Raw genomic sequence first — 23,273 nt, forward strand, 5'->3', positions numbered from 1 at the left:
TGGAAGCAAATGATCCTTTATGTCAACCTAAAATATCACCACAAAAATCCAACCCAAATCAGCCATAAAATAACAAAGCTACAAATCGCAGGATTACAACAAAAACACTAAACTTTAATTCAGATTATTTTTTCAGCCCAGTTAAATCATGAAAAAACTAAATTATTGGCTGCAACACTAAATTATTATATATTAATTAAAGAGGTTGTCCCATTTATACACAGGATGGGGAGAAGTGTTCTGATGGGAGTCCGATCGCTGGGGCTCCCACCCATCATGAGAAGGGGGGCCCATGTGTGTTCGCCGCTCCAGTCAAATCTATGGGAGTACAAGCGCTCGGTCATCTCCGGCAAACCCAAGAGTGGATGGATCAGCAGCGTGCATGTGTGACGCCGCTCCATTCACATGGGGGAGCGCGGTTCGCGAGATTGGCGGGGGGCCCCAGTGGTCGGAGCTCCACCAATCAGACACTTATCCCCTATCGCAAACCCCTTTAAAGAGATAAAACACACAAACTCAGTATAATACACTACTTAAAACCGCCTAGAGCAGTCTGCTCATACAGGGGTACAAGTCTTGAAATACTTTTAAAGGTTACGTCCACCCTCACAATTGTTTCTTCATTGTCTCGATGCATCTAAAAGAAGAACTGAAGCAACTTTGTCATAGTCAGCCATTAAAATTCTCCTACCGTTTTGCACCTACAGGTCCCATGCAGAACTGAATGTGTCTCCATGGTAACAGACAACAAGCAAACCTTGTGCGGTCTGATCCTGCAGCCACTACTGTCTTCTATCGTCCTTTACTTTTTGCTAATCTGACATGTACGTTCTAATAAAGTAGGGAACAATTGGAAGGAAACGGGACTGCAGGAAAAGATTACAGGTTGTCTGCATAGGAGCTGGAGACAGAAAACGACAGGGCATTTTGGATTAAAAATTTATAGCAAAGTAGATTCGGGCATGCAAGTGCAATCAATATCTTACCTCAATGAGGTCCTTGATTATGATAAACATATTGTTCTGATTGAAGCAAGAGTATTTAATGCCAAAGATTCCTTGTACAAGTCATTCTAACGGAGAAAGCCAGTCAGATGACTAGCGAAATGTCTTCAAGAGAAAATGCAGCAAGTCCAAATGTTGACTTGGATGAATGAGAACCTGCGCGGACATATTGCTTCATTTTTCACTTTAGATGCAAAGGTGGACAGGGCCTTTAAAGGGGTATTCCCTTCACAGACAATGGGGGCCTATTGCTAGGATATGACCCCCATTGTCTGATAGGTGCGGGACCTACACCGAGAACAGAGCAAGGAAGGTGCTGGAGGGAGCAGAGCTGGCTCGGCTACTTCCGTTGGCCCCATAGAAACGAATGGGTGTGGTGGCCGCGCAAGCACGGTACACTCCCATTCACTTGTATGGGGAGAGCGCTTGGCGGCGGCCACCACTCTCCCCACTCCGTTCTCAGCGTAGGTCCCTGCACCTATCAGACAATGGAGGCATATCTTAGCAATATGCCCCCATTGTCTGTGATGGGAATACCCCTTTAAGACGGCAAACAGGTTTATTGTAAACTATATACAGTAATACATGAGAAACCATTGTGAATAGCATATCCATGTAGATTATTGCCCAGATCTCCCCAATACATGGAGGGACGTCTGACGGGAATGAAATCAGGACGGCAATAGGATTCACAGGACGTCAGCATCATGGTGGTCTGCAGACACACAAGTCTTGTAGAATTCAAGCAATGCCCTGGAGGACATACAGTGCGAAAATATACACAGAGGTTGTATATACATTTCTATAGGTATTAGAGTGCACCTCATTAGGTGCACTGACATCTGATCCTTCCCGTCAGTACAGAGCTCAGGGACAAAGTGTCCTGACCCATCGGTAAAAAGCGGGGCGATCAATAACTAGGCAGGGGGATCTACAAAACTAAGTACCCCTGAAGGATCCATAGAAGCAGTTGTGCAGGTTGGCACTCGGATTTCTCACACCGCTCTATTTATGGTGTATTCACAATGCGTTTGCAGTGTCCATTTTAGCCTATGCTTAAAGGAGTATTCCGGTTAGATTAAGTTATCCCCTATCCACAGGGGATAACTATTAGATCGGTGGGGGTCCTACTGCTGAGCCCTCCCCACCAATCAAGAGAACTCCGAGCCCCCTGCAATCAACAGAGCAGCCGGTCACACATGCGCGTGGCCACTATGGGAGTTACGGAGATAGACGAGTACAGCGCTCACCTATCTCTGGAATTCCCATAGAAATGAATAGCGTGGCCGCACACATGCCCAACTGGCCTCTTGGTTCATTTGGCCCCCGTTCTTGTGATCATTCCCAGCGGTAGGACCCTCACCGATCTAATAGTTATAACTTAGTCTACCGGATTACCCCTTTAACTGACGGAGGCCAAAACAGTGCCCTTTTGGCTTGCATTGGTCTGGTATACATTTTTTCTGCATGGCAAACTATGCCAACGTACCTAGTAAAAAAAAAACGTATAGGGCGATTTACAGTTTGGGAGCCTTTGGGTGACATATGCCACGGGTATGTGTAAGGGGTAGACTCTGATGTACACTGCAAAAGTGTGAATAGGCCCTTAGACCTTAAAGGGGTTCTCTGTAGGATAGGTCATCAATATCAGAGGGGATGGGTGCTGACTGGCCAGTCCTGTTGAGCAGCTGTTCTGGCCTCTGGAGTTCGTTACTGCAGCGCGGCTTCCAATAAAGTGAATGGGAGTAGTAGTAACCAGCTCCGTTCACTACACCATGGAGAGCGGTGTCTGAATAACAGCTGATCATCATGGGTGCTGAGAGTAGGACAACCACCGCTCTTCTAGGGATGACCTATCTCAAGGACAGGCCATCCATATAAAACCCTGGTGAACCCCTTTAAGGGATTGCTCACCTGTTTTTGGTATTTCCATAAAAATGAATGGAGAGACTCATGCATGCACGTCCACCTCTCCAGTCTCAGCGGTGATAGGCGCGGGTCCCAGAGAGAAGACCGGCATCTATCAGACATTTATGGCATATCCTGAGGATATCACGTTTTTGTCTCACTAAAAATATCCATTTAACATATACCGTTTTTAGCTGGCCTCTGCAGGATGGAAGAGTGTATGTAGTACGCTACAATCTTGCATCCGTCCCTCCCCCCCTCCGTATATGTTAAATGTGGGACAAAAAAGTGATGTGAACAGCCCATTAGATTTGAAGACCCCCACTAAAGAGGGAGAAAATAATAACCGATAGATGTTTCTTGCTCTTAGTACTAGTTCCAGAAGTGATCATTGATTCCCTATCCTAAGGACAGGTCATTAAAGGAGCTTTCCAGGATTATCATATTGATGACCTATCATCAATATGAGATATTCGGGGGGGGGGGTCAGACTCCCGGGACCCCTGCCGATCAGCTATTCGAAGGAGCCGGTGAGCGCTGCGGCCACGTTCCTTGCTCACGTGGCCTAGGCGCAGCTCAGTCCCATTCGAGTGAATAGGGCTGAGCTGTGATACCAAGCAGGGCCGCTATACAATGTACGGCAAGATGCCGTGGCGACATGGTCTCCTCAAATGGCTGATCGGTGGGGGTCCCGGGAATCAGACCTCCGCCAATCTCATACTGATGACCTATCCTGAAGACAGGTCATCAATAGGATAATACCAGAAAACTGCTTTAATGTCGGAAGGGTGAGAAACCAAATTTAGGGTCCCTCACAGATAGGCCGTATGGCATCTTCATTGTTTATGCAGCCCCTTTATTCTCTTAACTGCTGGGGGTCCTCAATTAAAAGGCCCCATTAATAATGATTACTATTATGAAGCTCTTGATGATCTAACAGCACGGCCAACTGGACATTTGCACTGGAATATTGACTTTTTTCCCATTTTTTTTTTTTTGATTCATATTCATGCACATTTGCGTAAGCAGACACACGCCATAGACTGTATAGATGGTTTACACGCAAACCACAATGCGTTAAGTAAATGAATACATGTTTGTATCATGTGCATGCTCACGCTGTCAATGACATGACCGCTGCCCAGCATAGTGGCAGTGCCATCCTGAGGCTGGGCAGACCTTGACATTACAGAAACAACTTAGCCAGCCACAACAGTAGCCCCCCGATTCTTCATGTTTGTATGTATTGAATGCATGTGAATGTGCAGCATGTGTCATACATGTATACATTGACACACGTGTACATGGCATCCGCAGTCTGTGCTGCCGGTCTGTATTGCTTCTGCGGTTAACGCTGTTTCGTTCTGGTGCAGCAACGTCACCGTCGTGGTTATTGAAAGGCTCAGATTGTCTGCATCCGAAAGGAAAAACTAAAAGGTTAATGCATCCAGTTCTTAATGGACTGAAGGGAAATTTACAACCCAAGCTGCAAATCCTTTCAAAGCCCCAATTCAGGTGTGCCCCGTTCTCATCCAGGGTTCCCCTCATCCCCAACAGTAAAGTGGCAGTGCCTGTAGTGTGAATGCAAAAAGAAAAAAAGGACGGGATTCCTCAATCGATGTCTGCCCTTTTCTCCGCACGCGGAGCTTCTTCACCCACTCGAGACTGGCACGTATCCAGCGCATGGCTGAAGGGTGGGAACCCTTCAATCGTCCATGGCAATGTTGCGGAAAAGGTAGGACATGGACTCTCCGTTGTGGATCCGACGGATCGCCTCTGACAGAATCAGACTGATGTCCACCGTCTTGATCTTTGAGCACTGGAGTTTCTGCACCTCATGGGGGACGGTGTTTGTCACCACAACCTGCGGAAGGACAAGAGTAGAGATGAATGAAGTATGAAGAGGTGACGGCACAATCACCTCACTCGGGTTCTCCATGACAATAATACTGATGGCCTAACGTTAGGATTGGCAAGCAATATCGGATCATAGAGGGGGGGGGGTTTAGTCAACATCCACCAGCTGACCCTTCATTGTTTACCGGGCACAATGCTGTACTGGACGTTTTGTAGTGGCTGCACCTGATATTGATGGCCAATCGGGAGGATATTCTAAAGCAGACGCCGGCCATACACATAAGACAGGGCTCCTATGTCCCCGTCGTGAAGGAACAGCAGGCCGAGCATGCGTCCTGCTTCACCGTTCAAAGTGCCCAAGCCTCCCGCTCCCCCCCATAACCTTAAAATGCCTCCTCTCTCCACTGACATCACAGCGAAACATCCTAAAATCTCACACACACGCCGTGTGAAGCGCTTTTGGCGCCTGCGCAGTACTTTCCCTTTTGGTGGGCTATTGTTTCAGCGCCTGCACAGAACACAGAAATGACGCACATATATTATTAGTGTTGGCTGAGCCCACTTTTTGACTTTGGAATTAAAGGGGTTGTACCAAGTATTAAAGGGAGTCTGCCACACCTTCTCACTAATATAACTAACAGCATTGCCAGTTAGAAGTCTGAGAATAAATACACACAGGTATGTTTGTTAATGCTTTTTTCAATGTTCAGGAAAATGGTTCCCAAGTGCCCAGCAGGGTGCCCAAGCCCACCGCTCCCCCACCCTTTCTGTTCCTCCCCTCTCCACCAACATCACAGTGAAGCATCTCAAAATCTCACACGTGCCCCACACTGCGCTTCTGGCGCCCCTTTGCGGGCTATTGCCTCAGGGTTGTGTTCTGTGCAAGCGCTGAGGCACAAGACGACCAAAGGGAAAGTACTGCGCAGGCTCCAGAAGTGCAGTACAGGGAGCTTGCGCAAGATTTTGAGACGCTTCCCTGTGACGTCAGGGGAGAAAGCCTTGGGAAGTTAGGGGAGTATGAAGGTCTTAAAAGAAAAAAACAAAACTTTATTGTAGTCTATTTAAAATAGGGCAAATCCTATATGTCACAATATGTGACCATCAGGCAACCAGACTTGAGGAGTGCAGAAAGGGACTTGTGTATAACCCTCTGCACTAATAAACGTCTGGAATCATTTCTTAGCTTGCTAGCAAGGTGCTGCTAATAGTCTGCAAGTAAGGAAAAATCGGACACGGTCCAGTGTACTTGTAGAGTGAACCTCTGCGATCCTTGCGGACACGTGCAGGTGCACTAATTGGCTATATTCTATGAGCCACACTGAGTGTACTAGGCCAATAGTGTCTGGTCTATGGTTCAACCAGTAATCCACACTATGACTGTGCTAGAGCCGTCCTTGCGTCTGCTGACCACACATACGCCCACCCCACGGCTATGCTTGGATAGGTCTAATTGTAACACCACTGCATACCCCCCATACACGTCAGTGTTTGCAGGCTGGCCTCTCAGATAACCACTACCTGTCAGTGTCGCCTAACTCAGAGGTAAACTCTCATTGCTGAGTCGCACCCTGCCTAAAGAACCGTGTCCTGAAACATTGACATTGGCTCTACGCGTTTCCACGTGACCTGTATTCGCCACGTATCTTCAGGAGCTAATTTAAAGATGCCTGTATCGAGACAAGTGCGCCGCACTGTTGTGTGCACGGGCTCCGGCGCTATGATGGCCGTACGCGGCCGAACAAACGCCAAGTACATATAGCAGAAGTCGTCCGTCCGTCCGTCCGAGGAAGGGTGTGCTAGTACGAACGCCAGTCAGACCTACGGGTGTGTTCCAACTCACGCCCACTTGCCGGCGAGTACTCTGATAAGCCGTGACGTTCCAGGGAGTTGGCGCACTCGAGGAGCTAGAGAGGGATACTACCATTATTAATCAAGCCCTCTGATAAAGGGGGCAACATTGTAGTGATGGAGCAAGATGATGATTACCGTACTATGTGCCTCCGTCTATTAGAGGACACCAACACTTCTAGGTGTCTTTCCACTAATCCTACTCCCATGTTTAGGGACCCGCTCGCGACTCTATTAGATGATGCATGTGAGGACAGGCTCATTAGCAAAAATGAACTGGGATACCTGCTTCCCAAATCCCCGGTTTTAGCCACATTCTATAGTCTGCCCAAACTGCATAAGCAAGGGACATCATTGAAGGGGAGACCTATTGTCTCGGGCATAGGCAGTCTCACCGCCAATATCAGCCCATATCTGGACAGGATCTTGTGGCTCTGCCGTCCTATGCCCGGGACACTATGGATGTGTTACAGCAGCTAGAGGGGATTCATTGTGAGGAGGATGTACTACTCACTAGTTTGGATGTGTACAGCTCTATACCCCATGACTCTGGGTGTAGGGCTGTCGAGGCCTTCATCCAACAGAGGGGTGAACACTGTCGCCGTCATAACATCTTCCTGATACAATGTCTTTCTCTTTGACCAGCATATCTACCACCAGCTCAGGGGCATCGCCATGGGCAGTCCCTGCGCCCCGACGCTTGCAAACTCGTACCTGGGCTGGTGGGAGAAAGAGATTGTGTTTGGCGACACTATGGAACAGTAGACATCAAACATACAGTTGTGGATAAGATACATCGATGATGTGTTGATATTATGGAAGGGGACACAAGATAGCTTCATTGAATTTGTAACAGCATTAAATGTAAACCAGATGGGTTTATTTTTTACATCGGAGGTAGAGGAACGACAGATTGCGTTCTTGGACCTTATGATCACGATTGGTACTGATAGAAGGATCACCACTAACAGCCTTCTACATTAGGAAAGCGGCCACCCACTGGCCCTAAAAAGAGGTATCCCCAAGGGACAATACCTCAGGGCCAGGAGGAACAGCTCTGAATTCAGAGCGGTTGCGTCTGATCTGAGATGTCGTTTTCTGAACCGTGGGTGCCCTCAGTACACTCCGAGAAGAGCCTTTCACCATTCTAGGAGTACTGATCGTGGTAAACTCCTGGTAGCAATAAAGAGGATTCTACACCTAGAATTATTGCTACTTTTGACAAGGCCCATCAACAGGTCGGTGACATTCTACAGTGTCACTGGTCCATCCTGCAATCGGACCCAGATGTTGGTGAATTGATACCAGACCGTCCTTCAATCACGTATCGACGTAGCTCCAATTTACGTGATTGTCTGGTACACAGTCTATATACATGCCCTAAATCTGAAACCTGGTTAAAGAACACAATAAAGGGTACTTCTCCCTGTGGTTCCTGTATAATATGTGCCAATATCATGAAAGGAGCATTTTTTTTGTTAGCCACACTACAGGGAATAGATATAACATACGCTCGTTCATCAGGTGCACATCTATGGGCATTGTCTACCTTATTAGTTGCCGATGTGGTTTACAGTATGTCAGCAAAACGAAACGTGAGCTAAGGAGAAGGTTTGGCGAACATTTGTCTGACCTTCGCAATCAGCGGGACACATCTGTGGCACGGCATGTATGTGAGATGTGTTGAGAGTACAGGGGATTGAACAGGTCAAGATGTCGATTCATGGTGGTGACATTGACATACCCCTGCTTCGCAAGGAAGCGATGTGGACCTTTAAGTTGCAGACGGTTCATCCGAAACGGTTAAATGAGGCTCTCTCGTATGCCAGCTTTATCTGATGTATCTGCTGGGTGTCCATCTCACAATTGCTTGTGGATGATGTGCTAGTGTTGGTCTCCTGTCTGTATATCTGACTTCCTAGGGTGTTCATTGGATATTGGTTTTACACATATATACAGTACATCACGATTTCCGTATGCGAGCCTGCTGTAGCTTACATTACTATCATTGACTCATGTGACAACAGCGACGGCTTTCTCCGCTTCTGATTTGATCAGGAGGGAGACGGATGCGTCGCTGTTTGCTCTTGATAGGAGTCGCCTGGTGGGTCCTTACCAATATAATTACTGTGAGCCAGGCTATGGATATGGGTCGCGAACTGGATTCCCCCAGAAACAAGCGCGCATGCGCCAACTCCCTGGAACATCACGGCTTATCAGAGTACTCGCCGGCCAGAGGGCGTGAGTTGGAACACGCCCCTAGGTCTGACTGGCGTTCGTACTAGCACACCCTTCCCCGGGGGGACGACTTCTGCTATATGTACTTGGCGTTTGTTCGGCCGCGTACGGCCATCATAGCGCCGGAGCCCGTGCACACAACAGTGCGGGCACTTGTCTCGATACAGGAATCTTTCAATTAGCTCCTGAAGATACGTGGCGAATACATGTCACGTGGAAACGCGTAGAGCCGATGTCAATGTTTCAGGGCAGGGTGCGACTCAGCAATGAGAGTTTACCTCTGAGTTAGGTGACACTGACAGGTAGTGGTTACCTGAGAGGCCAGCCTGCAAACACTGACGTGTATGGGGGTATGCTTGTATCCACATGCAATGAAGACAAAAGTACGGTGCGTGTATCTTGGATGAGTGGTGTTACAAATAGACCTATCCAAGCATAGCCGTGGAGTGGGCGTATGTGTGGTCAGCAGACGCAAGGACGGCTCTAGCACAGTCATAGATTGTGGATTACTGGTTGAACCATAGACCAGACACTATTGGCCTAGTACACTCAGTGTGGCTCATAGAATATAGCCAATTAGTGCACCCGTGCGTGTCAGCAAGGATCGCAGAGGTTCACTCTACAAGTACACTGGACCGTGTCCGATTTTTCCTTACTTGCAGACTATTAGCAGCACCTTGCCAGCAAGCTAAGAAATGATTCCAGACTTTTATTAGTGCAGAGGGTTATACACAAGTCCCTTTCTGCACTCCTCAAGTCTGGTTGCCTGATGGTCACATATTGTGACATATAGGATTTGCCCTACAATAAAGTTTAGATTTTTTCTTTTAAGACGTTCATCAGGCTGTTATAATATATTTACTCACGGACGTTTACCAGATTATTCGATTAGTTTGAGAAAGTTAGGGGAGTAGCAGAAAGGTGTGGGGGGGGAAGCAATGATCAGGAAACCCCCACCGGCCGGGCACTTGGGAGCCATTTTCCAGCAGAATAAGAGGTTTTCCTGGACATTGAATTAATACCCAAATTACACACAGGCACGTTTCGAATGCTTTGCAAACTCCCGAGGGGCAATGCTGTTAGTTATATAAGTGAGAATACTTGGCACAACCCCTATAATTCCAAAATCAAAAAGTGGGCTCAGCCAACACTAATAATATACGTACGGCAAGCTTGGATGCCTCTTAAAGGGTTTCTGTCACCCCATTAAACCGTTTTTTTTTTTTTTTCTTTACTAATAATGCCTACACTGCGATCTCCTCATACATAATCTAATTAATGATTTTGGTTCAGTAGAATTTCTTAAAAATCGATTTTTATAATATGTAAATTACCTTGCTACCAGCAAGTAGGGTGGCTACTTGCTGGTAGCAGCCGCATCCTCCGATGGTAATGACGCCCCCTCTGCTTGTTGATTGACAGGGCCAGCGGACGGGATCTTTCTCCGCTGGCCCTGCCTGTTTTGATTCAATATCTTGCGCCTGCACCGCGGCCGTACCTATATTCAATCTGCGCAGGCGCACTGAGAGGCGGCCACTCACTCGGCCGCTCCATCCTCAATGCGCCTGCGCCGATGACGTCACATCTACACCCAGCGCAGGCGCATTGAGGAGCGAGCGGCCGAGATTGAATATAGGTACGGCCGCGGCGCAGGCGCAAGATATTGAATCAAAACAGGCAGGGCCAGCGGAGAAAGATCCCGTCCGCTGGCCCTGTCAATCAACAAGCAGAGGGGGCGTCATTACCATCGGAGGATGCGGCTGCTACCAGCAAGTAGCCACCCTACTTGCTGGTAGCAAGGTAATTTACATATTATAAAAATCGATTTTTAAGAAATTCTACTGAACCAAAATCATTAATTAGATTATGTATGAGGAGATCGCAGTGTAGGCATTATTAGTAAAGAAAAAAAAAAAAAACGGTTTAATGGGGTGACAGAAACCCTTTAAGGCTGTATTACACATCCCAATGTGGCATCCAATTGTCAGGAGGGCAGCGTTCCCTCCCGGCAGTCACCTGCTAGCTAGTGGAGGAGACCACTGCTATTATACGCTGCGATCTCTGCCGCTATGCCATCACTCGTCCCCATGCTGTATAGTGGTTTGCAACAGCAGATCGTTATTAGACGCCACGATCTGCCGTCTGCAAACAATCATTTTTTAAACACATCAAAAGATTTGGATTGCCCGATGATCGAGCGCTTGTTTGTATTAAACTGCCAGATCATCGCTAACAAATGTTCATGCGAACGCTCGTTAGCAATTATCTGCTGAAAAATCGGGCAGTCTAATACAGGCTTTAGGATAACCGTAAGGTTAGCAATCCCTTCTCTTGTTCCAGTGGTCAATACGTGGAAAACGTGGCCACATCTTGTATAAAGATATATATACATATCCGGGCACGGACCTCATCGATAGAAGAATCTTCAATAAGGTTGGGGGCATCGGCAGACAAGATACCATGAGTGGCCATCACAAAAATCTTGTATGCGCCACGTTCCTTAAGAATCTCCGCGGCAGCCACGAAGCTCTCCACTTCATCAATGATGTCATCCTGAAGTCACACACATCCGGAAAAAAAAAGGTTAAAAAAGTTAGAAAGTCATAGGAAATATGCGATGACAAGTGTGTGAATTAGGACGTCGTCTTACCACTATGATGGCGATGCGTCCACCCACATCTCCCACCACGCTGATCGGCGGCTTTTCCTTGGCTATCATCACTTGATGGGGGCAGGGAACGAAATGGTTAATTTGCCAGTAAGGGCCACTGAGCGTGCAAAACACATCCAATTAGAACAATTAAACCGCAGTGTTATCAGTGTCTGCCAGTGAATGCGTTAGGGCGAGTTCAGACGCCCAAGGTGCGATCCGTGAAACACGCTCAGTGCGACAGCTACACGTCCCGGACTGACTGCGGGTTGGCTGATCTGAACTCGCTGCATTTTAGTGATCTAGGATGCTGCGAGTTCCAGCATCATGGTTTGAGCTTAGGACCGTAGACCAGGGTCGGTCCGGGAAATACGGGCATCGCACAGACCGTGTTTCACGCCCTACAGGTGGCTATGCACTTTCCTTAGCTATTGGCTCAACGCTCATTCGGCCAACAGTTCTCCAGACACATGCACACTCTGGCCGAGCATTCATGCGTTTTCAGTGGCGACAGGGGAATTTGCCTCCGTTAGTGGATTATCTCTTTTGAGAACATGGTCGGTCAGCCGGTTGACTGAAGTCTGATGTGAATGGCCACCTATAGAAGAATGCAATCTGCCACACAAGCATGCTGGACAGAGGGCAGGACGGTGAGCATCAAACAGAAATCCTACTGCTCCCCGATCCTCTCAGCCACACGTGGCAATGCAGACGAGGCATGGATAGCACTCACCAGGAAAATCAAACCTCACACAGAATTATTTTTAATTATTCCAAATATATGAATTGCACCCTAAGCGATTGCCTAAAATAGAATTACTAAAAGCATTCCTTATAAGAAACTTGCAGGGCAGAAAGGAATTCCTTGTATCCCTTGTCCCCCACCTGTGAAAAAATCTAAACTTATTTGTTACCCGCTACTTCATTCTGGTTCTGTGGTCCCCGGTGGTCGTCCGGTCCCTGTCTGTAAGCGTGGACGGGTTCATGTGTGCCGCTGTAGCCAATGACTGGCCTCAGCGGTGATGTGTCCCCACGAGGACACTGCTTGGGGACAAGTCACCGCTGAGGCCAGTCATTGGCTGCAGTACCGCACGTGATCCGTCCGTAAGGAAGTGGACAGACGGAGACCAGAAGTCCTGTGAAGACCGCACGGGGGCCACAGAGCAGAAGGCGGCAAGTATAGATCCAAGTTTGTGGGGAGAAACCTACGACCCAGACGCAAAAGGGGTGTGGCTTATGTATGCCCTGCCCAGAAGTAGTTTGGGGGGTTGTCCCCAAGGCGGGGCTTAAATGTACCGATTTTGCTCATTTTAAATGAGCCCGCATCATAAATATCTCAAGTTCTTCTAAATCTATTCAATGGTTTGTTTCCAGGGTGACCTCATAGTCTTGGAATGGGTGTGCTGGCTTTCGAAAATTGGCTTGCAAGAATAGTGCTGCATGCTGCGCCGTTATTGCCGTGAAATGTGCCAAAGCTGTCGACTCCAGGACAACTCCTATCGGGCACGTCACCCAGCTTTCCTTCTGCAAGACAGCAAACCTGCCTTAATATGTTGCTATACACTGCCCGCATTATATATCAAGGCAGGGCTATAGTTCAGAAGTAGAGGAGATCTGGGCACTGTAATGATGACCATATTGGACGCCACCCAGCTTTCCCAGAAGCAGATGAGCAGAAGGTTGATGGAAGATGACAACACGCGGCTTTAATCCATCATCTCCGGAGAGATGAATGGGGCCCGTGGTGGAGCAGAAGCAGCACTCTCCCCCATGCTATGGGGATAATGGGGATTTTAGCGGCTCAGTGTTTGACAGACGGATGATTTATGTTAGTGAGGGGTGGGTTACAGCACGCAGCAAGTAACAGAGCACGGCAAGTCACACACGGCAAACGGCACAAGGCTTTCCATACTTGGCAGTTCTATGCCTGGATACAGGGGCTGCCGCTTGCCTAATATCAAAAGCACAGGAAGCAAGTAAGCAATGGCTGCACATAGACATAGCTCAACACCGCTGGAAGGGAGTCACCCTGATCGTACATCTCACCCATCAAGGCGCTAAAACTACTTAGACATTTGGAAGTAGAAAAGTAAGAAATTGCTAATACACAGGTAACAGAATCATTGCATGGAGCAGACACAGAGGGCAAGAGACTGGATTCCCCAACAGGTGGCGCCCTATAAATACACCAAGGGTATGGCTTCCCTATAAAGTATGGGGGGCAACCACGGCTCTAGCTTCAGGTCGCTCCTGCTTGCTGCTTGCATGTAATATATACACTGCTCAAAAAAATAAAGGGAACTCTTAAACAACACAATGTAACTCCAAGTCAATCACACTTCTGTGAAACCAAACTGTCCACTTAGGAAGCAACACTGAGTGACAATCAATTTCACATGCTGTTGTGCAAATGGGATAGACAACAGGTGGAAATTATAGGCAATCAGCAAGACACCCCCAATAAAGGAGTGGTTCTGCAGGTGGTGACCACAGATCACTTCTCAGTTCCTATGCTTCCTGGCTGATGTTTTGGTCACTTTTGAATGCTGGCGGTGCTTTCACTCTAGTGGTAGCATGAGACGGAGTCTACAACCCACACAAGTGGCTCAGGTAGTGCAGCTTATCCAGGATGGCACATCAATGCGAGCTGTGGCAAGAAGGTTTGCTGTGTCTGTCAGCGTAGTGTCCAGAGCATGGAGGCGCTACCAGGAGACAGGCCAGTACATCAGGAGACGTGGAGGAGCCGTAGGAGGGCAACAACCCAGCAGCAGGACAGCTACCTCCGCCTTTGTGCAAGGAGGAACAGGAGGAGCACTGCCAGAGCCCTGCAAAATGACCTCCAACAGGCCACAAATGTGCATGTGTCTGCTTAAACGGTCAGAAACAGACTCCATGAGGGTGATATGAGGGCCCGACGTCCACAAGTGGGGGTTGTGCTTACAGCCCAACACCGTGCAGGACGTTTGGCATTTTCCAGAGAACACCAATATTGGCAAATCCGCCACTGGCGCCCTGTGCTCTTCACAGATGAAAGCAGGTTCACACTGAGCACATGTGACAGATGTGACAGAGTCTTGAGACGCCGTGGAGAACGTTCTGCTGCCTGCAACATCCTCCAGCATGACCGGTTTGGCATTGGGTCAGTAATGGTGTGGGGTGGCATTTCTTTGGAGGACCGCACAGCCCTCCATGTGCTCGCCAGAGGTAGCCTGACTTCCATTAGGTACCGAGATGAGATCCTCAGACCCCTTGTGAGACCATATGCTGGTGCGGTTGGCTCTGGGTTCCTCCTAATGCAAGACAATGCTAGACCTCATGTGGCTGGAGTGTGTCAGCAGTTCCTGCAAGACGAAGGCATTGATGCTATGGACTGGCCCGCCCGTTCCCCAGACCTGAATCCAATTGAGCACATCTGGGACATCATGTCTCACTCTATCCACCAACGTGACGTTGCACCACAGACTGTCCAGGAGTTGTCAGATGCTTTAGTCCAGGTCTGGGAAGAGATCCCTCAGGAGACCGTCCGCCACCTCATCAGGAGCATGCACAGGCGTTGTAGGGAGGTCATACAGGCACGTGGAGGCCACACACACTACTGAGCCTCATTTTGACTTGTTTTAAGGACATTACATCAAAGTTGGATCAGCCTGTAGTGTGTTTTTCCACTTTAATTTTGAGGGTGACTCCAAATCCAGACCTCCATGGGTTGAAAAATTTTATTTCCATTTTTTTATTTTTGTGTGATTTTGTTGTCAGCACATTCAACTATGTAAAGAACAAAGTATTATAGAAGAATATTTAATTAATTCAGATCTAGGATGTGTTATTTTTGTGTTCCCTTTATTTTTTTGAGCAGTGTATATACATACACTGGCTTTATAAAGGGGTTGTGCACCATTTTGGGCAGACCTGCAAAGGTGAGCGCATACTTGCCTGCTTCCTGGCACTGGCTCGCAGCTTCCCCTCTCCCCGGCCGTGCTTCCAGGATGTCCTCTTCCATTTTGATGCCACTGCAGCCAATCGCAGTGACCACCTCACCTTGCATGACCATTTGACAAGACGCAAGAGGAGCAGGTCAATGCTGCGGCCAGTGATTGGCTGCACCGGCGTCAAAAGGGAAGTTAACATCCTGGGAGCACAGCGGAGCAGCCGAGGCCGGGGAGAGAAGGACCAGGGAGCCAGCCCTAGCAAGCGAGTAGGCTTTCCTTCTCAGGCTGCCAAAACCCCCCACAAAGTGCACCCTCTTTAAGAAGGTACACAGACAATGCCTTAGATTATACATTTTGAAGGGTTTATCCTATATCTAAAATATATCCCCCCCCCCAATGCCCAGGCCTCTTGTATGGATTATACTCACCTGCTCACCAGCTCCGCGTCGCACCGGATAAAAACATCCGGTAACAGGGAGAGCAGCCAACAGCAGGCCGCGATGAAGGGGGGGGGGAGGGGCTCGACCCTGTCGCAGCCTGCTTCCTCCCGTCGCCAGATGTTTTGATCCGAAGAACGGAGAGAGGCAGCGGTGGCCGTGCAGGGATGCGGGTGCTGAGGAGCAGGCGAGTATAATCCATAGAAGGGGCCCGGGCATTGGGGGAGAATCTTTTAGATATTAGATAACCCCTTTAAAGGGAACCTGTCGCCGGGATTTTGTGTATAGAGCTGAGGACATCGGTTGCTAGATGGCCGCTAGCACATCCGCAATACCCAGTCCCCATAGCTCTGTGTGCTTTTATGGTGTATAAAAAACGATTTGATACATATGCAAATTACCCTGAGATGTGTCCTGTCCCTGACTCATGTCACATACAGGACTTATCTCAGGGTAATTTACATATGTATCAAATCGGTTTTTTTACACAATAAAAGCACACAGAGCTATGGGGACTGGGTATTGCGGATGGGCTAGCGGCCATCTAGCAACCCATGTCCTCAGCTCTGGTTCCCTTTAAAGAAATTTTATAACAACACGTATGTATGATAGAAACTTTTAAATACATAAAGGGAATCAACTCGGTAAAAGAGGAGAGAATATTTAAAAGAAGAAAAACTGCTACAAGAGGACATAGTTTTAAATTAGAGGGGCAAAGGTTTAAAAGTAATATAAGGAAGTATTACTTTACTGAGAGAGTAGTGGATGCATGGAATAGCCTTCCTGCAGAAGTGGTAGCTGCAAATACAGTGGAGGAGTTTAAGCATGCATGGGATAGGCATAAGGCCATCCTTCATATAAGATAGGGCCAGGGGCTATCCATAGTATTTAGTATATTGGGCAGACTGGATGGGCCAAATGGTTCTTATCTGCCGACACATTCTATGTTTCTATGTAAAATGTAAGTATCAAAAAGTGCACAAAAAGAGAGCATAAAATATCAAATAAATGCATCATTATGCATAAGCGCATAAAATAAATAAATTGTGCATGTAACCGATACCCGACTATCCCCATGTATTCTGCCATGTGCCGTCAGTTCCGGCTTATCTTCTTTCTAGATATGATTAGGTTCTAAGAAGTCACCGGCCTACATTCCTTGGCGAACTCACCCTGGCCCTCTCACAATACCGCTTACCACTATGTATGTACACTGCCATGAATAGGAAACGATAAACCAGGCACTATGCCTTGTAGGGCTAGCTCAGCTGAATGGATAGAGACCTTTTACTTAGCGATCCATTCTGGAGAAAAATCCATATGCAAATAAGCAACTAAGTGCACTGAGGGCGGGTCCAAGCCATTTTGTGCACCCTCGCTCCTTCTGATTCCTCTGCCAGCCCCTCCCTCTCCTTCTTGATAGACTGGGCCAGGCGAGATGACTATCCAGGAACTTAGTCCTATCAATCAAGGAGGGAGCGGCTAGTAGAAGTAGGAGGAGCAAGGGTGCACAGAGTGGTTTGGATCCACCCTCGGTGCACTTAACTGCCAGTATACATATGGATTAAAAGTACTTTATCTCCAAAATGAAGCAATGGATTGCTAAGTGGTAGGTATCATTACATTCAGCTGTGCCTAGTTTAAAGGGGTATTCTACAGGATAGAGAATAACTACTAGATCAGTGCGGGTCCTAATGCTGGGACTGCCACCGATCACAAGAACAGGTACCCCGTACCCCTTGGAGCGGCATGCGAGAGCTCTGGAATTGGCCAAGTGCTGAAGTCAGCTGTCTAAGGGAACTCTTATAGAGATGAATGGGCCTGCCATGCTCCGAGGGGTATGGGGTCCCGATTCTCGTGATCCATGGGAGTTCCAGTGGTAGGACCCCCACCAATTCTAATAGGGGATAACATAACAACTGGAATACTCCTTTAACTTTGAATTTCCTGGGGACAGACTCCCTCTAAATTAGAAGTACTGCAAAATGTTAGCACATGTGTGACCCCAAAAACCCCTAACTTTCTGCTCCCCCATAAACATCTCCAGGAAGCTGAGATACGGGGAGCTGTTTTGCAAGATCCTCAGACTATAGAGCTTTATCTGTCCTTGTGTGACATGAGGAGGAACCAGGCGGTCACCAGACATGTCCTCTGCAGGGTAATAAAATCTACCTTCAGGGGTGTGCGATTCTGGGGGGGGGATACACAACTGACTCATACGACCCCACAAAATACAGAAACTTACAGGGGATCCCCAGCCCGGGGTGCACCGTGGTATTCTTCATAGTGGGTGGAGAGTGACGCCCATCCACCATATCGTGTTCTGAACATTGTGGCTCCCCGTGGATCACAGCAAGTCCCAGACGCAGCCGCTCGGCATAGGACTGTGCCCTTATCAGAGGATAGAAGAGAGTTCGCAAGTCAAAAAGGACACTTAAAATGATAATAGTAACGCTGTGAAGTCAGGCACTGGACTAAACATCGGTACAATAAAGATTAAGGCCCCTTGCAGACGAGCGTGTCCGGATCAGGTCCGGATGCGTTGCAGATGCGTTCAGTGAAAACTGCGCTGTTTGGCAAGCAAGTCCATTCAGTTTTGTTTGCGATCGCGTTCCGTTTTTATCGCGCGGGTGCAATGCACGCGTTTTGCACGCACGTGATAAAAAACTAAATGCATACAAACATCATCTTTTAGCAACGATGCGTGAAAAACGCATTGCATCCACACTTGCTTGCGGATGCGATTTTCACGCAGCTCCATTCACTTCTATGGGGCCTGCGTTGCGTGGAAATTGCAGAATATAGAACATGCTGCGATTTTCACGCAACGCACAAGTGATGCGTGAAAACCAACGCACATGTGCACAGCCAGCCCGATTGAAATGAATGGGTCCGGATTCCGTGCGGGCGCAATGCGTGCACCCGCGCGGAATACTCGCTCGTGTGAAAGGGGCCTAAGGAGCTGAAACGCTTTGACCTGCGTTAGAAAAGCATGGCTGCTTTGCTTTCCTCCAGAAGTAGCACCCATTAGTCCACAGGTAGTGCCTGATACCACAGCTGTGTTCTATGGAAGAGAATGGGCCTAAGCTGTAATACCGCACACATCCTGCAGACTAATGTGGTGCTATTCTTGGAAGAAGAGAAAATAAATCCTATCTTTCTAATCCTGGACAACCACTTTAAAGACCATTCCCCATGTAGTAACAATTCTGTAACATCTTTTCTTTAAACTCTGTGTTGTGCTGTTCATCTGTCATTTCTCCCGGAAGTTTATGGATACATGGAAAACTGGGAGTTACCACTTGGAGATGTGACCCTATACTCTGACACTGTCCAATCAGTGCTGACAGCGTAGGGACACACCCCTTTGACAAGGGGAATGGTAAAACCAGATTTTCAGGAGGAAAACCAGTTCATTTTCAGGAGGAATAACAGAGGAACAACACAATGCAAAATTCTAAGAAAAGTTGCTCCAGAATTGTTATTTCATGGGGAATCTAGGCGTTTCCTGTATGAATGTGTATACAGATTTGCAGACAGTCCCCTTCCAAAAAAAAAAACAAAAAAAAAAAAAACACACCATTCTCCAGAGCATAGATTCGCCCCCCCCCAAAAAAAAACAATAAAGAAATAAATAAAATAAATAAATAAAATAAAGAAATAATAAAATTAAAAAAATGTGAAGCAATTTTTAAAGGGGTTATGTCATAAAAAAAAAAAGTATTTGTCAGCTATCCACAGGAGTCTCAAATCACTAGTCATGTGACCACTGGGAACCCCCAGCCATCTGGAGAATGGGGGTGGGGTGGGGGGGGGGGGGGGTAGTGAGCATGTCAGTCCACCGCTCCAGTCACAGCTAGGGGCGCTGTAAACATCTGTCACAAGGAAGTCAATGAAGCGGTGAGTCGACACACTTCTCCATTCAGAGAGAGGAGATCCCCTTTAACAATTCGTTTAGAAGATCCACGTCATTTGCTTTTACCTCTTTGCCGCATCTGGAGACTTTGCCACTATCACTGCATTTCTGTAATCTTGAATCTGAAAAAAGTACGATATCGCAGCGATGAGAAGAGGATCGCGTACCGGCCATTACATCAGTTCTAAGACCAGGAGCTGACGACTGGGTGAAGAGTCAGAACGTGGGGTATGTGGTACTGCTCACCTCCTCTTGTATGTACTGGAGCAGGAATGGCGACCCTCGGAGGTTGTCCACTGGAAAGTTGAAGAAGCCCTGGATCTCTTTTTGATGCAGGTCCATTGTGATGATGTGAGTGAGTCCTGGAGGGACAATCACATATAAAGGATTTCATTATAGATATAGATAACTCGTAAGGGAAACCTGGTTATTTTTTTAAAATTGGGTTCAATAAGATTTCTGTAGGATACGCGACATAAATGCAACCAACGGCCTATAAATTATAGGGGATCTCCGCATCAGACCCTTAGTCTCTTCCTACCCTATAAGATAATCATAGGGTATCTGCTGCAGCAGTGGCTTGTGGTTACCACTGTTCTGCTAACCCCCTCCGGCGTTCCCATGCCATGGACCCGCTGTCATAATATTAAAGAGGTATTCCGGTTTTAATGATTACATTATTTTAAGCAGAGAACAATTTTCTAATATACATCTATTTAAAATTTTGCTCACAGACCTTTATTATATCCATACAGTAGCCTCTTCCTAAAGAGAAAGAAAAATTGTAAGGCCCATTTTAGTCCTGTAAAATGCATCCATAAGAGAACCGGATCGGACTAAACCTGGTGTCAGTCTCGAGACCCTCACAAGTCTCCTGGAATCTGGTTTTCACTTAACTACCCAGGTATCTAACAGGTTAATAGTAGTGTATACAGTATATACAGGGCTACCTCCTGCAGCATGTCTGTGTAGAAGCAGATCTGTGTGTGTGTTTTTTTTTTAACACCGAACTTTATTAAAAACATGGAAACCTAGAGACAGGCAGCCATTTTACAACATCACCTAGAGGCAGGCGGCCATGTAAATACACACATGTAACAACCACAATAAAAATCATGATTTCACTACTACTAGTCCAATTATCGACACATGTATGTCATTGTCACACTGCTGCTTACTGAATGTCAGGGGTTATAGGATGCGAGGAGTGTCACATGACTGATGCCATAGAGACATTACACAGCACGGTTCCTTGGGCTATGCCATTCTACTACATATAGGAGTCAATTGGATGATATAAGAAAGGTATGCATAGAAAATTTTAAATACATATTCGAAAATTTTAGAATTTGCATAATTTCCTATTATATAAACGATGGGGGGGAAACTTGATTACCACTTTAATTTTTGTAATCTATTTTATTTTTTTCTGTTTTACTTCCAAAATAAGCACCTGAAGTTGAAGGTCCTATAGAACTTTGGAATCGGCACACTCAAACTGCTGACGTGTATGGATTCCACTGTGGTTTAAGTACACCTTAAAGGGGTTGTGCACGTTTGGAAGAGGACTTTGGCGAAACCCCCTTCCTGGACAGACCTGCAAAGGGAAGCATTGCTTACCTGCTCTGGCTCCCGGCTCCTACGCTCTCTGGACTTTTCTGCTCCGCTCAGGTCCCTGGATGTAAACTTCCAGTTTGACGCTGCTGCGGCCAATCGCTGGCCGCAGCAGTGAACTGCTCCCCTTGCGTCATGTCAAATGGTCAAGTGACACAAGGGAAGCAGGTCTTTAGACTGGAAGTCTACATCCTCGGACCCGACTGGAGCAGCAGAGGCCGGAGAGGGAAAGAGCCAGGGGCCAGCGTCAGGAAGCAGGTCTACCCCGATTTGAGAATTACACAGTGCCCGCACAAATAAATGGGCTGCTCATGTAATGCAGGCATCAGCAACCTCCAGCTGTTCTGAAACTACAACTCCCAGAATCCTCCTTTCACTTCTATGGGAGATACAATAACAGCCGAGTAAGTGTGCATGCCGGGAGTTGTCGTTTCACAGCAGCTGGAGTGCCAAAGGTTGCGGATCCCTGATGTGATGCATGGATGTGAGAGACACTCTTTGTACCTGCCAATCACGAGAACGGGGTCCCATGCTCTATGCTAGAATGGATCGGCAGACACGCACGCGTGTACCGGGGACTGCAGTGGTAGCACAGTACAAGCGCTCCGCTATCTCTGGCAGCCCCACAGAGCTGAACGGAGCGGGGTAGAATGGGCCCCCGACGATTAGACATGATGTCTTCATGGGACAACCCCTTTAATGGATAGACATCATCATGGTGTCCACAATAATGAAGACTCCCACCTACCAGCATTGGAAAGCATGGAGGCCATCAGTTTGCATACGATAGACCCCCTCTTGCGCATTTTACACTGTTTACTGTAAGGAAAATACGGGATGACCCCGATGATGTTCTTGGCGCAGGACGTCCTAAGAGCGTACGTCATGATCAGCAGCTCCATCACTGCGGTGTTCACGTCCCTGGGAAGGTAGTAAGCAATACAACACCGTTACAACACGCCCGACCGGAACAATAAAGCGCATAGAACGGAGTCTTCTTTGCTTCAAAGCCCCAATTTTAACAGCCTGACAATCCGAGACTGTGAAAAGTCTGCGGGCGGCACACCTGCCACTATAGTGCGGTGACCTTCAAGCCTGAATAACACGAAGCCCGCTCTGGGCCAGAGATAATAACGCTAGCTCTAATCCCTATTCACTGACAGCTGCAGATGCCAAAGGACTGAGGTTTATGCCGAGCGTCTCCTCTGTGCCGTGCATCCCTTCTTACCCCCCCAAAATTATACGGATTCCTGGAATGGCACTGATCAGCCGATAACATGGGGATGGCGGATTTGGTGGATTCAGAGGGGACCATTGTACAATGTGTTGTCCTACGTTACGGCTGTCGTCTTCCAGAAGCGAGCAGCTGCCCCCCTCCCCCCCAGGACTAATACGTTTATTCACCTTGGGATGGTCTGTATGATAAATATATCCTGCCCACGCACAGATTCCTGGATCTCCACTCTGGTTTCTAAAGGGAAAATGACACAGTTAAAGGGGTTGGCACATCTCAGACATTGGGGGGCATATCGGTGGGATATGTCAGATAGGAGAAGGTCCCAGTGGTCTCCAGAACGGGCCCAGAGAAGTGATGGACAGCACACTGCGCATGTGCGGCGTACTCACCATTCATTCTGAAAATACCTTAGCGAGCGTGCTCAGATGTTTTCGGAAGTCCCATAGCAATGAATGGAGTGTACAGCGCAAGCGCAGCCACCTCTCCGTTCAAGGCAGAAACGGCCAAGCCAGCGCTCTTCCCACAGGGTGGCCTGGCATGCGCGGCTGCTCTCTTCGGGGGGCCCGGTTCTGGAGAATAGAGGAGGTCCTGCACCTATCTGACATTGATAGCATATCCTAGTGATAGGCCATCAG

General features: G+C 47.7%; 1 protein-coding gene and 1 long non-coding RNA gene across 4 annotated transcripts in view; one reads left to right on the forward strand and one right to left on the reverse strand.

Moving 5' to 3' along the window:
• Window positions 1-23,237, forward strand: LOC121005419. The gene is made up of 3 exons (XR_005779937.1): window positions 1-1,472; window positions 13,343-13,348; window positions 23,224-23,237. It is a non-coding gene; the product is annotated as an uncharacterized LOC121005419 (long non-coding RNA).
• The window catches only part of PRPSAP1 (phosphoribosyl pyrophosphate synthetase associated protein 1), a 29,727-nt gene continuing 8,922 nt past the window's right edge, over window positions 2,469-23,273 (reverse strand). For all 3 annotated transcript variants that reach the window (XM_040438172.1, XM_040438173.1, XM_040438171.1), the window contains 8 exons: window positions 22,806-22,872; window positions 22,150-22,322; window positions 20,034-20,149; window positions 19,854-19,909; window positions 18,117-18,262; window positions 11,506-11,576; window positions 11,262-11,408; window positions 2,469-4,776 (listed from right to left, as the gene is read on the reverse strand). In XM_040438172.1, the coding sequence (XP_040294106.1) occupies window positions 4,618-4,776; window positions 11,262-11,408; window positions 11,506-11,576; window positions 18,117-18,262; window positions 19,854-19,909; window positions 20,034-20,149; window positions 22,150-22,322; window positions 22,806-22,872 (935 nt within the window). In that variant the 3' untranslated portion in view covers window positions 2,469-4,617. The remainder of the gene's footprint in view (window positions 4,777-11,261; window positions 11,409-11,505; window positions 11,577-18,116; window positions 18,263-19,853; window positions 19,910-20,033; window positions 20,150-22,149; window positions 22,323-22,805; window positions 22,873-23,273) is intronic.

Source organism: Bufo bufo, chromosome 6 (assembly GCF_905171765.1).
Source record: "Bufo bufo chromosome 6, aBufBuf1.1, whole genome shotgun sequence".
NCBI lineage: Eukaryota > Metazoa > Chordata > Amphibia > Anura > Bufonidae > Bufo > Bufo bufo.